The sequence below is a fragment of the Cricetulus griseus genome, chromosome 2, assembly GCF_003668045.3.
Source record: "Cricetulus griseus strain 17A/GY chromosome 2, alternate assembly CriGri-PICRH-1.0, whole genome shotgun sequence".
In the NCBI taxonomy this organism is placed as follows: domain Eukaryota; kingdom Metazoa; phylum Chordata; class Mammalia; order Rodentia; family Cricetidae; genus Cricetulus; species Cricetulus griseus.
In genome coordinates, this window is record NC_048595.1 from 171,085,935 (window position 1) to 171,101,918 (window position 15,984).

Sequence of the window (15,984 nt, forward strand, 5' to 3'; positions counted from 1 at the left end):
GAAAATAATTTGTGAAGAGGATGTAGGAGGAACATGTGAAGAAGTGGCTACAGGGAAGGATGGATTTGATCAAAATTGATAAAACTTCTACATGAAATTCTCAAAAAAAATTTAATGAGATGAAAATAATTATATATTAAAGCAAGAATCTATAACTTTCTAAATTTATTATGTTCAAACAATTTAAGTAGAAAATAATGCCAATAGTATTTCATTATGTTCTTTTATTTTGAGGGGTCTACTAAAACTACTAATTTTGTTAAGCAAAAACACCAAGCCAACATACAAAACAAATGAAGAAAAAGTAGAAAACTCTAATTTCTTCTTTTATAGAGTTGAAGAGTAACATTGCAAATTGATTTAAAATTTAAACTTAGCAGCTTATATCTGTAACACTGTATTCAATATTTTTATGTCCTGTCATGTCTTTGTTACTTGATTTTCTCTTTCCCTAGCTCTCTATTTTCTTTGTTTTTGAACCAAAATTATACTGTAATGAGGCTGGCCCCTCTGAATCAGTGTCTTGAGTTCCAGACAATGATGTGCTACCAACCTAGCAACTAACTTCTTAACCTACAGGTAAGAGTTTCTTATATTGTGATTATTATATTATATTATATTATATTGTCTAGATTAAAAAATAATCAGCCAAGTTTAGGTAAGCAAAAACCCTCCTGCTTCCTCAGTAAATATTCAAAATAGATACTTGTTTTCAAAAAATACAAAAAAAAATTTGGTCATCTGTATATAATCCCCATCAGTTGGCTTTTATTATATTCTCCTGGCAAGGAAATCCTTCAATTTCTCTTGTGCTTGCTATTCAACAGAGTTCTTCAGAATTAATGTGCATGGGCGAAATATGCCCATGAATCAGGACTTTATAATCATACTGTAGGAAGCTAGGTGTGGTGGTAAATGCCTTTAATCTCAGCACTATGAAGACAGAAGCAGGTAGGTCTTTGTGAGGTTCAAGGCCAGCCTGGTTTACATAGCTACATGGTGAATTCCAGGACAGCCAAGACTACATAATAGAGACCACACAGGAAGGAAGGAGGGAGGGAGGGAGGGAGGGGAGGGGAAGGGAGGGAGGGGAAGGGAGGGGAGGGGAGGGGAGGGGAAAAAAACAAAACTGGGCTACTCCTCAGGCAGTTTCAAACTTCTAATAATCTCTTTTAAAGGAAGGATCTTAGACTTTCTCATTTTTATATTATCTGTGTTTGCTAGCTGTAGAGTCATTTATCTTCTGTCTTGAGAAGCAGCTGGCTCCCTTCTCTTAGGAAAGAAAGCTATTTAAAGTGGGCCTCAATTCTGCAGCTAAGGCTTTTTCTTGGGGATGCATTTAAAACACAGTATGAATGGCAATTATTAATTTTGTCCCCTTAGGATAAGGGATGAGGGGAAAGGAAAAGCAACAGATCAAGATATTCTTACTCAGTTAGCAATGGGAAATACACCAAGAATTCAGGAACATCCACAACGCCTTCCAAGTTGAAGTCATACTTGCAGCCAAATAAAGGATAGCTTCCTTTCTTTTGGAATTTCACAGTGTATATTTCATTTCCAAATGATTCTGTTTCTGAAGCATCAAGGCGTCTTCTATTAGGGTAATTCCACAATTAAAATAAAAGAATTATGATTAACATTTTCAATCCTAACAATCATATCATACATGTGAAAAACTACATGACACAATTTTAAGAAGTATTTGATTTTAATTGGATTTAAGTTACTTACATCAGTTCGAAGCTATTGGGAGTGGTTCCAATAAAATAGCCCCCAGGGTTAAGCCTTCCACAAGCATTTCTAAGCATCATATCAGCCTGCTCCAAGGTCTCAAAGGAGTAATGACAAGCAAACTGACAGCTGCAGATGTCAAAGCACATTTGTGGATCACGGAATTTTTCAACCAAAAGTTCCTATAACAAATGTAAATGGGTTAACATTCAAAACTAATAAAACACAGATTACCAGTGTTGCTTTCAGTAAATTACTAGAATGTGGTGTTCTTGAAGTAAACATTCCCTGACAGTAACCAATAGTTTTCATCAATCTCTGACTTATTCTTTTTCTTGCCATGTACATATTACAACAAGGGACATATTTAAAAAGTTTCCTTACCCTGGCCTAAAACAGGGTAGACAGCATAAGTGAAAGTATCTGAGTTAGACACCCAGAACCTCTGGAAGCTCACAGGCCAACTAGCCCAGGATGTAAAGCAGAGGCAAACAAGTGAGGTTTTATCTCAAACAAAGTAGAAGGTGAAAACTGGAGCCCTCTGACCCCAGCCCGGACCGGCCTTGAACTCAGAGAGATCATCCTCCTGCCTCTGCCTCCCAAGTGCTCGGATTAAAGGCATGCACCACCACCGCCCTACTAAACACACTTTTAAAGAATGCATGAATATGTGTGTAACTATCCACAAATACTATGCCATTTTATATAAGTGACTTTGAGCTCCTGTGGACTCTGGGGCTCCTAGGACCAATGCCGTAGGGACACTAAGGGATGACTATTAGAAAGTGAATCTTGACCAAATCAAAAAGCAACAAAGGTATTTCAAATATCCAATTATTAAAAGTACTTTCCTTAAAGTACTTAAACTTTATCATAATAGAATTTCCAGTAGAAATTAAAAATGAAGCCTTAAGATTTTTAAGCTGGGTGGTGGTGGTGGATGCCTTTAATCCCAGCACTTGGGAGGCAGAGGCAGGCAGATCTCTGTGAGTTCAAGACCAGCCTGGTCTACAAGAGTTAGTTCCAGGACAGCCTCCAAAGCCACAGAGAAACCCTGTCTTGAAAAATCAAAAAAAAAAAAAGAAAAAAAAAAAAAAAGAAAAAAAAAAAAAAGAAAAAAAGATTTTTACTGTTTCAAATCAAATTTTTAACAAATGAGTCAACTTTACAGATGAGAGATGCAGTATGCACGAGGCCTTGCGTCTGATCCCCAGCACTGAAGGAAAAAAACAAATTTTAAGAGATGAGGCTACAGAGATGGCTAGGCATTCAAGACCACTGCTGCTATTGTAACGGATACAGGTTTGATTCCCAGAACCTACATGGCAGCTTATAATTGTCCTTAATTCCAGTTCCAGGGGATTCAATACCATCTTCTGGCCTCCATGGGTACCAAGTATGCATGTGGTACACAAAACACATACATAGGCAAACACTCATACACATAAAATAAAAATAAATTTCAAAATTAAAACAACAAAGATTCTGTACCTTTGAACAGTCAGCAGTTATAAATTCTGCATTAAAAATGTATTCATTATCACGACGACATCTCATGTCTTCATAACGCTGTTGACATTGTTTCATAGAAACATCAGCAATATCTACAAGGGTAAAAAGGGTGTTGGTAAATGTTAACACAGAATAGCAATTCAACTGATAAACTGGGGCATGAAATGCAAGCCTAAGACAGGAAATGGCTGTAAGGTTCTATCTAGTTTCTTTTAAACAAAGGTTTTGTTTCCTTTGTTTCAGTGCAGAAGCTTTCTTAACAGTACTGACACTAGGCAAATGCCAGGATGATCAATTTTGTCATCATTACTTATGTGTGAAAGCCAAAGGACAGCTTTCACAAATTGGTTCTCTCCCTCCATCATGGGTTCTGGGGATCAAACTTCAGTTTAGGCAGCAAGGGTTTTTATGCACTGAGAATCCTGCCAGCCCCAGGTTTTAACTGCTGATTCAAAATATGACGCAGACAACTTAGATTCCATTTGAACTATAAAACCTAACACTACCTATAAGCTCATTTTGTGAAATACTGGAATGTTTCTGTTCTTGTCCTTGCTTTGAGATTTGCACTTGTGACAGAAGGAGCAATGATGAGTAAAGACATGCAAAGCAGCGGCACCAAATGGCACTGTGGAGGTGTCCTGTGTTCTTCACTATCACACACCAGTAAGAAAACCCAGTCTTCATTTAGAATATTCTTCATGAAGCAGTAAGAAGTCAATCCTGGCCATCTGAACATCACCATGGAGAAAGACCAGACTTCTCTTGTTACCAGCAGCACCTAGCATAATCTCTTCTGAATTGTGAGCTAATAGTGAAATATGACTTTAACTATGTGTAGGTGTGTTATATTTTTTTATGCTGCATTTGTTTAATGACCTAAGGATGTGTGTTTAATTGTGTAAAGATGTGTTGCATTTGTTTCACCTTGCCTGCCTAAAGCACCTGACTGATCTAATAAAAGGCTGAATGGCCAGTAGCTAGGCAAGAGAGGGACAGGTGGAGCTGGCAGGCAGAGAACAAATAGGAGGTGAAATCTAGGCTCGAGAGAAAAGGGAAAAAGAAGGAGGAGAGAATGAGGGAGATCACAACTAGCTAGCCAGTCAAGAGAAGTGGTGAAAAGATATACAAGAAAGAAAAGGAAAAAGTCCTGAAGCAAAAGGCAGATAAAGAGAAACAGGATAAGTTAAAAGAGCTAGCCAGAAATGAGCCTAAGCTAGGCTAAGCATTCAAAACATTAAGTCCCTATGTCATGATTTGGAAGCCGGTTGGTGGCCGGAAAGAAAAAGCCTGGTGCAGCTAATACTGGTCACGTGTTTGCAATAAATCACTTTCACTTAAAAGAATGATTATCAACTGCTGACTATTATACACGTATTTCTGAAGATGAACAGGGTTATTTTAAGGGACACAATGCATAGTACTTGCTACCAGAGATAAAATTTGACTTTCAAGTAAAAAAAATAAAAATTACAGTTCTGAAAGAAAAACAAACCTTGTATCAACTACTTTTGTGACTGGCAATAATATTAAGCAAATTTGATTTCTTGTAAGTCATAAGATCTACATAACTTGGTAAACAGCACTCCCCAGGTATTATAAAACCATTTTGAAAATGTGAGACAGACGAATGAGTCCGAAGGTAAGGAATACATAACGTGTGTCAATAAGGCCTCAGGTCCCACATTATAACTAACCTTACAGAAATGCCACTTGATGACCGATCACTGAAGATGAATAACCACAATTATCTGAAAAGGCCTTTCATTCATAACTGCTTAGTCACCAAAATAACAAAATGACACATTAAATGTGGAAACACTTGTTAGAGTCAACTTGCCAGAATTCCCATCAAACTTAATTTAAATTTAAATAAATCTAAAATCACAGCCTCAATTTCTAACATGATCAACATCAATGCTATAGCCACACAGAGAATCATTAACTCTTCAGTAATATTTTTAGTATATAAGGCTCATAAAACAAAAAAACTTGAAAAACTACTGATTCAAGCAGTACTTTTGGAGGCAATGCTGTTGTACTTCCTACAACCCATCAAACAGAAAGAACATGATGGCTGGTGGGCATAATATAGTAAGAACAACAATAGTATGTCCTTCCTCTGGGGAAGGACAAGTTAACATTAACTGGAACAAAAACCACTAGTAAAACCTTCATTTTTCAAAATGCTTATCATATGCATAGGTCTCAGGAAAAAAGTTGCCTTAAGATACCTTAGCATCATGCTGGCAAGCAGACCCTTATAGTTTCCCATTCACCTAATTGGCCAAAATATCTGATTTTAAAACTCGTTATTTAGTTATTATTACTCTCACTGTATATGTGTGTGTGCATGTGAACAAGGGAGACACCCTAAGCACAAGCAGGTTATTTTCCTTTCCACCTTTATGTGGGATCTAGGGATTGAACTCAGGTTGTTAGAGCTGTGTGGCAAATGTTTTTACCCACTGAGCTATTTCACTGGTCCCCAAAATAACACTTTACCATGTAAATATGTCTTACCAGCACACACTAGCCTGCTAATTCTCCCCTTCCTCCACTTGAGTAAATCACCACCTTTTCCACATCCCAGGTCCAAAGCAGTGATATCACGATTTTTTCTTTGTCGTACCTTTTCTAAAAATTCCCCTAAAAAAGAGAGAAATCAATCATAATGCATTTTCTCTATTTTTACTACAGCAACTTCTTAAAAACCCAATAACTTCTGTCTGACAAAGCATATGAATTATATATAATACATTAATGTATCATCAATTTGTAGTCTTGTATTCCAAAATCCAAGAGTAACTAACTTGATCCTTTAGCATTAGAGTACACATAAACCATTTTACAATGTTAAAATGGATTTTGAAGTATAATTTCAAAATCTGAGTCAACATTAAATAGATAGCATTTAAGTTCTAATTTTAAAAAACTAACATTTGTGATAAGAGAGAAACTTTTATTTCTTATAGCTTTCTCCATTTCTTCCCATAAGGCAATCCTTAACTTCATATACACTAAAACTGAAGTAGTTATAGATAGATAATAGTAATTGATTCTATTCTCTATAGTCAGGCTTAAGAAATACCCAAAACTTTAAACTACCTTTTACCTCATAAACAAGCAAAAGTTCAAACAGTGGTTTAAAAGGCTTATTAATAGTCTGTGATAAATGAAGTATTCAGCAATACTAAAAATTGATATAATAATGAATCTTACACTTATATTTTTCCTGTTTTATCACTCTGTGTATTTTATAATTTGTGTAAGTATTATTTGGGTGGCTAAAATATTCAGTACAAATATTTCTGCCTTTCGATACAGATACGACAGTAGTTTCCAATAGCACCATAACTACTCCATATTTAAATTTCTGCAATGACTCTCACACTTATTTACCAAAATAATAAAACGACATACTAAATGTATAAACGTTCTTTAAAGTCAACTTGGAAGAATTTCCATTAAACTTTACTTGTATGAATTGAAAATCAGACACAAAGAAAAAAAAACAACTATAAAAACTTAACTGTACTCTAAAAATTTCTCTAAATTTACATACAATTCTGACTTAACTAGAGGAAGCAATACTACATTCTAAATTCTATTTTTCTCTACTCATTTCTATTTTGATTTTAAAGGTGAGTTTCCATGGACAAAATTTTAGCTCCAAAGCTGTATGTTTTTCTCAGTCCTCAAAGTAAACATCATTTTCCCCCAGAAATCACATAAGACAAACAAGTTCTATGATAACTGATGCCAAGTTACTAAAGGCTTGTAGATAGAATCATAACACTGTCCTTTTCTTGACATAGCAGAAATTCAATGTTCAATCCCACAGGCCACCACACTAAAACTATTAGAGTAACAGCCTTGGGTAACATTAACTATAAGTATAAAGAAGCACACTGCCAAATGAAAGCCTACTTAACTATCAACTAATCATTATCAATATCCCATATAATTAACCAAAAGCAAACAATAACTTATCTGAACAATAACTTTTGGCTCTCTAGTTTTTTAAAACCAAAGTGTGATCACAAAATGAAAAACAAATAATGGCCTTTGACTTGACATGATTAAAAATGGGAGGGGAAAAACAAAACAAAGAAATGGGCCATGAATCAGCATAATAGAGCACTTTCAATGCAGGCACCCTTGGCATCAATGTCCAGCACCATAAAATGTAATTCAATAAAATTTTAAATCTCTTTAACTAAAGGGCAAAAACAATCATACCAATAAGAATACTTTTAATCCAATTATTAAAGTTTCTTAGGTAAAAAATGCGACTCTGACTGCGCTTCTCCAAACCCACTTCTTGAAGCTCATTATAGTGGGCAGCAACGGCAGAGCTGTGTCCTTCCTCCAACTTCTGAAACCGAAAGGACAAAAGTCAAGAGTTAGAGCATTATCTAGAAAGGAGCAAAAGCCCCAGACCACCTGACTATGGAAGGAGCAAACACAACTGAAGGGAATTTCACAGAGCGATGGCGGACCCACAGAAATATAGCAATTTCTACCACACCTAAAAGGTTATCTCCCTCACTCTGAAGGTCTTCATCATGGTTGTTACCTGTATAATTTAAGGCTACATGTTTTAAGGAAACTACTTTTTTTTCCAGAGTTTTGATTTATTCAATAATAAATTACAGTCAATAGATGAACTTCCTAAAAGGGAGTAAGAGTGATAAACTATTACACTTTAATATCAGTAGGAAATTATTGATATGATTATATAATACACACACGAGTTAGAATTTAGGAGGTTACACCCAGTACCATGGACTTTTATTATACATTATTAATCTAATGCAACAATTTTTCTATCTGCATTTAGTAAAAACCTAGGCATTCTATAAAAATTCCATAGTAGGTAAGGGCCTTCAGCACCTGCCATCTCCCTTTTCAAAATACCTAACTCTTTACTTACTTTACATATCAAATTTAAGGGTAAATTATTATAAGAAAAAAAATCTGCCAGTATAAATTTTAAACCCAAGCCTAACTTATTAGCTCACCTTTTTACAAGGATACCAGTGGTGAAAGCCTGGCCTGCTACTTTCTTCTTCATGCCTGACAGCAAATGTTACTAATTTGTAAAGTATTCTTTCTCTCCAGTCCCAGCCTAAGAATCCTTTCCATATGGTAAATGTTTGTTACCACTTGCTCCATATCAGTCTTTTACATCAACTTAACCAAAATTATACTAAATATTATGTATACCAAACTAGAAGCTGGGAACAATTATAGTTTAGCACATTAATAAAGGAGAATAAAGCTGGGCACAATTTTGACATTTATTACTTTAAGTGATGATCAGGCAACTTGAAACACCTGATAAAAAAAAAAAAAAAGGACAAAAAGGGAGCTAGAGAGATGGCTCAGCAGTTAAGGGCACTGGCTGCTCTTCCAGTGTGCCCAAGTTCATGGCAGTTTACAACTGTTCATAACTCCAGGTCCACCCTCACACAGACATACACTGAGGCAAAACACCAATGCATGTAAAATAAATAAATTAATCTTTTAAAAAAGAAGAGAAAAAAAAAGGATAGAAGAAATCAACCCTGCCACATACTGTCATCTTGAAAAAAAAAATAAAAGCAAACTATAAAAACCAGCTTTCAAGGTTCTGGTCAAACAAGAGTTCCAAAATAACATGAAAATGATCACAGCACAACTTTCACCTTAACAAACTTTAATTTTGGGTGTTAAGTCTATTGTGCATTAAGATACATGTCTCGCCACAGCTGTTCCATACTTGTAGTTAGCACACTGAATTACAAATAAGATACACGGAGCATACTTTCCGCTTTTCTGCAGCATCCTCAGAAACGTCACCCCTTTCCAGTTTCCTTTTCTTTGAATCAGCTCCATCACCACCAGAGCATTTTTCTTCTAAGATGATTTCAACATCAAGTTTTCTTTTCTTGGATGGAGAGTCCTCCACATGACTTGAATTTTCCTCTACAAGATCATCTTCAAACTCTTTCCTCTTTTTTGGTTTCTCTACTTGCTGGTCCGCAGGAATATTTTCAGAAAGCCTCTGCCCAGATGCAGTAATAGACTCATTAACACTCGGAGTAGATTCTGTTTCAGAATCTATGGACACTTTTGCCTTGTCAAAAGACATCTTTTCATATTTGTCTGTTTTTGCAGAACTTTCCATTTCTGGTTACTTGAATTGACAGCAAAACTTCATGAATCAACACTAGATGGCCAAAAAAAAAAAAAAAAAAAAAAAGATTATTTATAAACATTAATCCTAAGATTCTAAGATAATTTTAATAAAGTTGGTCATTTAGTTTCAGGAGTTTAAAACAATTTCAGTCATGCGGGCATGTTTAACCTATGGTCCAAGACCACTTATGGCCATTCGTTATAGCTATGAATGTAGCCCAACACAAAAATCCTAACTGTTCAGTGCAAATCTCAAGCATGAACTTTGTAGATGACATTCTTTCACAATTTCAAAAGCTTGTACACACCAGGACCTAAAAAATGCTTATATATGCATTACAAATGAAGTTATAAATATACAGTAGTATTACAAGAACATGGGGACTAGGTTGGATGAAGTAGGTCACTGGAGAGATACCACTGAAAGTTATGCTTATCCTTGACAACTTCCTCTCTGCCTCTTCCATCACTATAAAATAAAGCTCATTGGTCACACACCACCATTGCCCATAGTATTCTGCCCAAGTACAAGAAGTCAAACAATCACAAACTAAAACCTCAAATAATATAAGCCAAAGTAATTCTGCTTCCCTAAAATTGCTTTTCTCTGACTTCTGGTCACACTGACACAAAAGTAACTGAGACTAGTACCAGAGCAGTGGGGTTGCCACACTGTGACTACCCAACAATGTGGTGCAGATACCTGTGGAACTGATCTGAGAGAATTTAAAACAATATGTGTATTGTGAGCCAAGTCCGTTGTAACACAGTAACTTGATCAAACTTAAGTTTCTGTTCTTGATTCTAACTGTAAAGCTGGTAAGTAGTAGTTACAGATAACCATGCTATAAACTGAGCACAGTGGTATGTGCCTTTAATCCCAGAACCTGGCTGGCAAAGATCCAAGGCTGTCGGTGAGTTGGAGCCAAGTCTACTTAAGAGTTCCAGGCCAGCTAGGGCTACACAGCAAGAGCCCATCTCAGAAAGCAAAAACAACAAAACAGCACGCAACAGCTTGAATGCTGACATTTCTTCCACTAGGTTAATTAGTCTGTTGGCTTTAAATTTAGCCTGAGACAAAGTTTCAGGGCAGGGACAACTCTTTCCAAATCCTCTGCCTGTAGTCCGATTCTCCAAAGCATCCTTGCTCCCTGAAATGTGAGACCTCGTAAGCCTGGCTCGCCATACTCCTGCTGGCATTTTAATCTTTTGGGTTCCCACCAGAATTACCATGTAATTGTCTTTTAATCTTACAGTGTCTCACAGCAAAGGGCCTGCCCTGAGTGTCAAGAGACTTTGAACTTAGACTTCTGAACAGCCCTGGAAATGCTAACTTTGGGTACTGAGAGACAGCTACGTGTATCTGCATTATCAAACAGTCATGGAACTTTGAGGCTAGAGCACAGTGTTACTGTTTGTGAAATTCCCCCACAGGCTATGTGCTGAATGCTTGGTTGGTCTTCAGCTAGTAGCACTATTGTGGGAGGTTCTAGAGACTTTAGGGAGGCACAACCTGTTTGGAGAATGTATGTAAATTATACCTAGTTTTCAGTAATTACTTCTTGACCATCATCAGGTGAACTGCCTCCTCCTTTACACACTATCACCAGCATAATGGCCAGCCTTACCAGGAGCCCAGAATGATATTCTGCCTTACCACAGGCCCAGAATCACCAAAATCAAGTAGTATAGCCTGAAATATCCAAAATTATGAGTTAAAATAAATTTTTCCTTTCTATACATTGCTCCCTTAGGTATTCTGATTACACAAAAATAATACAGGAAGTCAAGATTCTTGCAGTCCTTATTTAATAAAGAATTCTGCAATGTACAGAAAGTGGAGAGTAGAAATAGCTATAGAAAGCTTGAAGATTCAGCCTTCAGTGTAACAACCATTAAGTTGCTTTCAAATATGTTCTAAGGTGTATGTGTAAAATGGGAGGAAGAAGTAAGTCATCTGTTATTCTATCCAAACACAAAAGATAGCACCACATGGAACCACAATCTCCAAAATCGACCACATACTTGGCAACATAACAAACCTCAACAAATACAAAAAAAATTGGAATAACCCCCTGTATCCTATCAGACCACCATGCTTTAAAGTTAGAATTCAACAACACTAACTGCAGAAAACCTGCAAAACTCATGGAAACTGAACAATGCACAATTGCACCATTCCTGGGTCAAGGAAGAAATAAAAAAAGAAATTAAAGACTTCCAAGAATTTAATGAGAACAAAGACACAACATATCTAAACTTATGGGGCACTTCGAAAGTAATGCTAAGAGGAAAATTTATACCACTAAGTCCCCACATGAAGAAACTGGAGAATAGTCAGACTACAGAATTAACAGCACAATTGAAAGCTCTAGAACACAAAGAAGCAAACTGACCCTGGAGGAGTAGACACCAGGAAAAATCAAATTGAGGGATGAAATCAATAAAGTAGAAACTAGGAAAACAATACAAAGAATCAATGTAACAAAGAGTTGGTTCTTCAAGAAAATCAACAAGATAGACAAACTTTTATCCAAAGTTACCAAGCAGCAGAGAGTAAAACACTGGAAATTAACAAAATCAGAAATGAAAAGAGGAACATAACAACAGACACTGAGGAAATCCAGAGAATCATCAGGTCATACCTTGAAAACCTGTACGCCACAAAATTCAAAAATTTAAAGGAAATGGATAATTATCTGGATAGATATCACTTACCAAAACCTAATCAAGAACAGATAAGCAACTTAAACAGACCTATAACCCCTAATGAAATAGAAGCAGTCATCAAAAGTTTCCCAACCAAAAAATGCCCAGGGCCAGATGGCTTCAGTGCAGAATTCTACCAGAAATTCAAAGAAAAGCTAATAAAAATTCTCCTCAAAGTATTCCACACAATAGAAGCAGAAGGGTCATTGCCAAACTCTTTTTACAAGGCTACAATTACCTTGGTACCCAAGCCACACAAAGACACAACTAAGAAAGAGAACTACAAACTAATATCCATCATGAACACTGATACAAAAATACTCAATAAAATACTGGCAAACCAAATCCAAGAACACATCAGAAAAATCATCCACCATGATCAAGTAGGCTTCATCCCAGGGATGCAGGGTTAGTTCATATAAACAAACTGCAAAAGAAAAACCACATGATCATCTCACTAGATGCTGAAAAAGCCTTTGACAAAACCCAACACCCCTTTCATGATAAGGTCCTGGAGAAATCAGGGATAACAGGAACATAACTAAACACAATAAAAGCAATATACAACAAACCAACAGCCAACATCAAACTAAATGGAGAGAAACTCAACTCCATTCCTCTAAAATCAGGAACAAGACAAGGCTGTCTACTCTCTCCATACCATTTCAATATTGTACTTGAAGTTCTAACTAAAGCAATAAGACAACAAAAGAAGATAAAGCGGATACAAATTGGAAAAGTCAAACTTTCACTATTTGCAGATGATATGATAATTTACATAAGTGACCCAAAAAACTCTACCAGGGAACTCCTACAGCTGATAAAAAACCTTCAGCAAAGTAGCAGGATACAAGATTAACTAAAAAAAAATCAGTAACCTTACTATATACAGACAATAAATGGGCTGAGAAAGAAATCAGAGAAATATTACCCTTTACAGTTTCCACAAACATAATACACCTTAGGGTAACGCTAACCAAGAAAGTGAAAGACCTGTATAGCAAGAACTTTGAGTCTTTAAAGAAGGAAATTAAAGAAGATACCAGAAAATGGAAAGATCTCCCATGCTCGTGGATAGGTAGGATCAATATAGTAAAAATGGCAATCTTGCCAAAAGCAATCTACAGATTCAATGCAATTTCCATCAAAATCCCAGCACAATTCTTCATAGACCTTGAAAAAACAATATTCAACTTTATATGGAAAACAAAAGACCCAGGGTAGCCAAAACAACCCTGTACAATAAAGGAACTTCTGGAGGCATCACCATCCCTGACTTCATGTTCTATTATAGAGCTATAGTCCTAAAAACAGCTTGGTATTGGCACACAAATAGACAGGTAGACCAATGGAATAGAATCGAAAACCCTGATATTCACCCACACACCTACGAGCACCTGATTTTTGGCAAAGACGCTAAAATTATATGATGGAAAAAAGTAAGCATCTTCAGCAAATGGTGCTGGCATAACTAGATGCTGGCATGTAGAAGACTGCAGATAGATCCTTATCTATCGCCATGCAAAAAACGTACATCCAAATGGATCAAAGACCTCAACCTAAATCCATCCAGCCACACTGAACCTATTAGAAGAGAAGGTAGGTGGTACCCTGGAACGAATTGGTACAGGAGATCACTTCCTGAACATAACAACAGTAACACAGACACTGAGATCAACAATTAATAAATGGGACCTCCTAAAACTAAGAAGCTTTTGTAAGGCAAAGGACACAGTCAATAAGACATAACAGCAGGACACAGAATGGGAAAAGACACTCACCACCCCCACATCTGACAGAGGGCTGATTTCCAAAATATACAAAGAACTCAAGAAGCTAGTCACCAAACACCAAATAATCCAATTAAAAAGCGGGGTAAAGAACTAAATAGACAATTCTCAATTGAGGAATCTAAAATGGCTGAAAGACACATAAGAAAGTGCTCAATATCCTTTAGCCATCAGGGAAATGCAAATCAAAACAACTCTGAAATACCATCTTACTCCTGTCAGAATGGCCAAAATCAAAAACACCAATGACAGATTATCCTGGAGAGTATGTGGAGAAAGGGAATCATTTCTCCACTGCTGGTGGAGTACTATTTGGGGGGGGGGGGGCACACGACACAATGGAATCTTGAAATTCTCAGGCAAAAGGATGGAACTAGAAGAAACCATCCTGAGTGAGGTAATCAAGTCACAAAAAGACAAACATGGTATGTACTCACTTATATATGGGTTTTAAACATAGAGTAAAGGATCACCAGCCTACTACGATCCACACCGTCAGAGAAGCTAGGAAACAAGGAGGACCCTAAGAAAGACATACATGGTCCCCTGGAGAAGGGGAAAGGGACAAGATATTCTGAGCTATTGGGAGCATGGGGGGACAGGAGAGGGAGTTAGGAGAAAGAGAAGGGGAAAAGAGGAGGGGAGGAGAGGACATGAGAGAGCAGGAAGATCAATTCAGGGAAAGAATAGAGGACAGCAAGACAAGAAATACCATAATACAGGGAACCATTATAGGTTTAAAGAGAAATCTAGCACTAGGGAAATGTGATCTACAAGGTTGACCCCAACTAACAATCTAAGCAACAGAGGAGAGGCTACCTTAAATGTCCTTCCCAGATAATGAGATTGATGACTTCCTTATATGCCATCCTAGAGCCTTCATCCAGTAGCTGATGGAAGCACAAGCAGAAACCCACAACTAAACACTGAACTGAACTCCTGGAATCCAGTTGCAGAGAGGGAGGAGTGATGAGCAAAGGGACCAGGCTGGAGAAACCCACAGAAACAGCTGACCTGAACAAGGGGGAGCTCATGGAACCCAGACTGATAGCTGGGAAATCAGCATAGGACTGATCCAGACCCCCTGAACGAGGGTGTCAGTGAGGAGCCCTTGGCAATCTATGGGGCCTCTGGTAGTAGATCAGTATTTATCCCTAGCATACAAATGGACTTTGGGAGCTCATTCCACATAAAGGGGTGCTCTCTCAGCCTAGACACATGGGGGAGGGCCTAGGCCCTGACCCAAAAGATATGACAGACTTTGAAGATCCCCATGGAAGGCCTCACCCTCCCTGGGGAGCAGAGAGGGGATGGGATAGGAGGCCGCTGAGGGGAGGGGGAGGAGAGGAGGGAGAGGGAACTGGAATTGACATGTAAAACAAGCTTGTTTCTAAATTAAATTTTAAAAAAGGAAAAAAAAATACAAGAAAAATAAAAAAAGAAAAAAGAAAGTCATCTATTACAAAGGAATTGTTAAGGGTCTACTTATTCGTTCATTCAATTAATTTGCCGGCCTACTACTACAAAGAAGTGCAATGTGAACTATATTCATTAAATTCACAACTTAAATACTTGTACTAAAATATCAAGCTGTATTACTGAAAGAAATGAAAAAGGGAAATCAAAAATCAACAAAATTGGAGACCATGATATCTCAGGTTCTAAAAGTAATGAAGACATGCAGTGGTTTGAATGAGAATGGCCCTCATAGGTTCAAATATTTGATCTCAGTTAGTGCTACAGTTTGGCAGGAACTAGAAGGTATATCCTTGGTGGAAGAGGTCATGTCACCATGAGTGGGCTTTGTAGTTTCAAAAGTCAGGTTATTCCCAGATAGCACTCTGCCCTGTGCTTCTGAATCAAGATGTAAACTCTTCAGCTATTGCTCCAGAACCTGCCTGCTGCCATGTCTGTGAAGTGATTGTCATGGACTCTAAACCTCTGAAACTGTAAGCCCAAAATAAACTCTTGTAAAAGTTTGCCTTGGTCACAGTATCTTATCACAATAGAAGAATCACTAAAACAAGAGGTAAATTACTTTTAAAGTAAATTACTT

General features: G+C 37.1%; 1 protein-coding gene across 2 annotated transcripts in view; it reads right to left on the minus strand.

The window, feature by feature from the left end:
• Nucleotides 1–15,984, minus strand: part of Rnmt (RNA guanine-7 methyltransferase) — a 30,587-nt gene that overhangs the window by 12,227 nt on the left and 2,376 nt on the right. For both annotated transcript variants that reach the window (XM_027402666.2, XM_027402667.2), the window contains exons 2-7: nt 9,056–9,460; nt 7,489–7,624; nt 5,770–5,895; nt 3,226–3,338; nt 1,735–1,916; nt 1,432–1,596 (exon numbers count right to left, since the gene is read on the minus strand). In XM_027402666.2, the coding sequence (XP_027258467.1) occupies nt 1,432–1,596; nt 1,735–1,916; nt 3,226–3,338; nt 5,770–5,895; nt 7,489–7,624; nt 9,056–9,418 (1,085 nt within the window). In that variant the 5' untranslated portion in view covers nt 9,419–9,460. The remainder of the gene's footprint in view (nt 1–1,431; nt 1,597–1,734; nt 1,917–3,225; nt 3,339–5,769; nt 5,896–7,488; nt 7,625–9,055; nt 9,461–15,984) is intronic.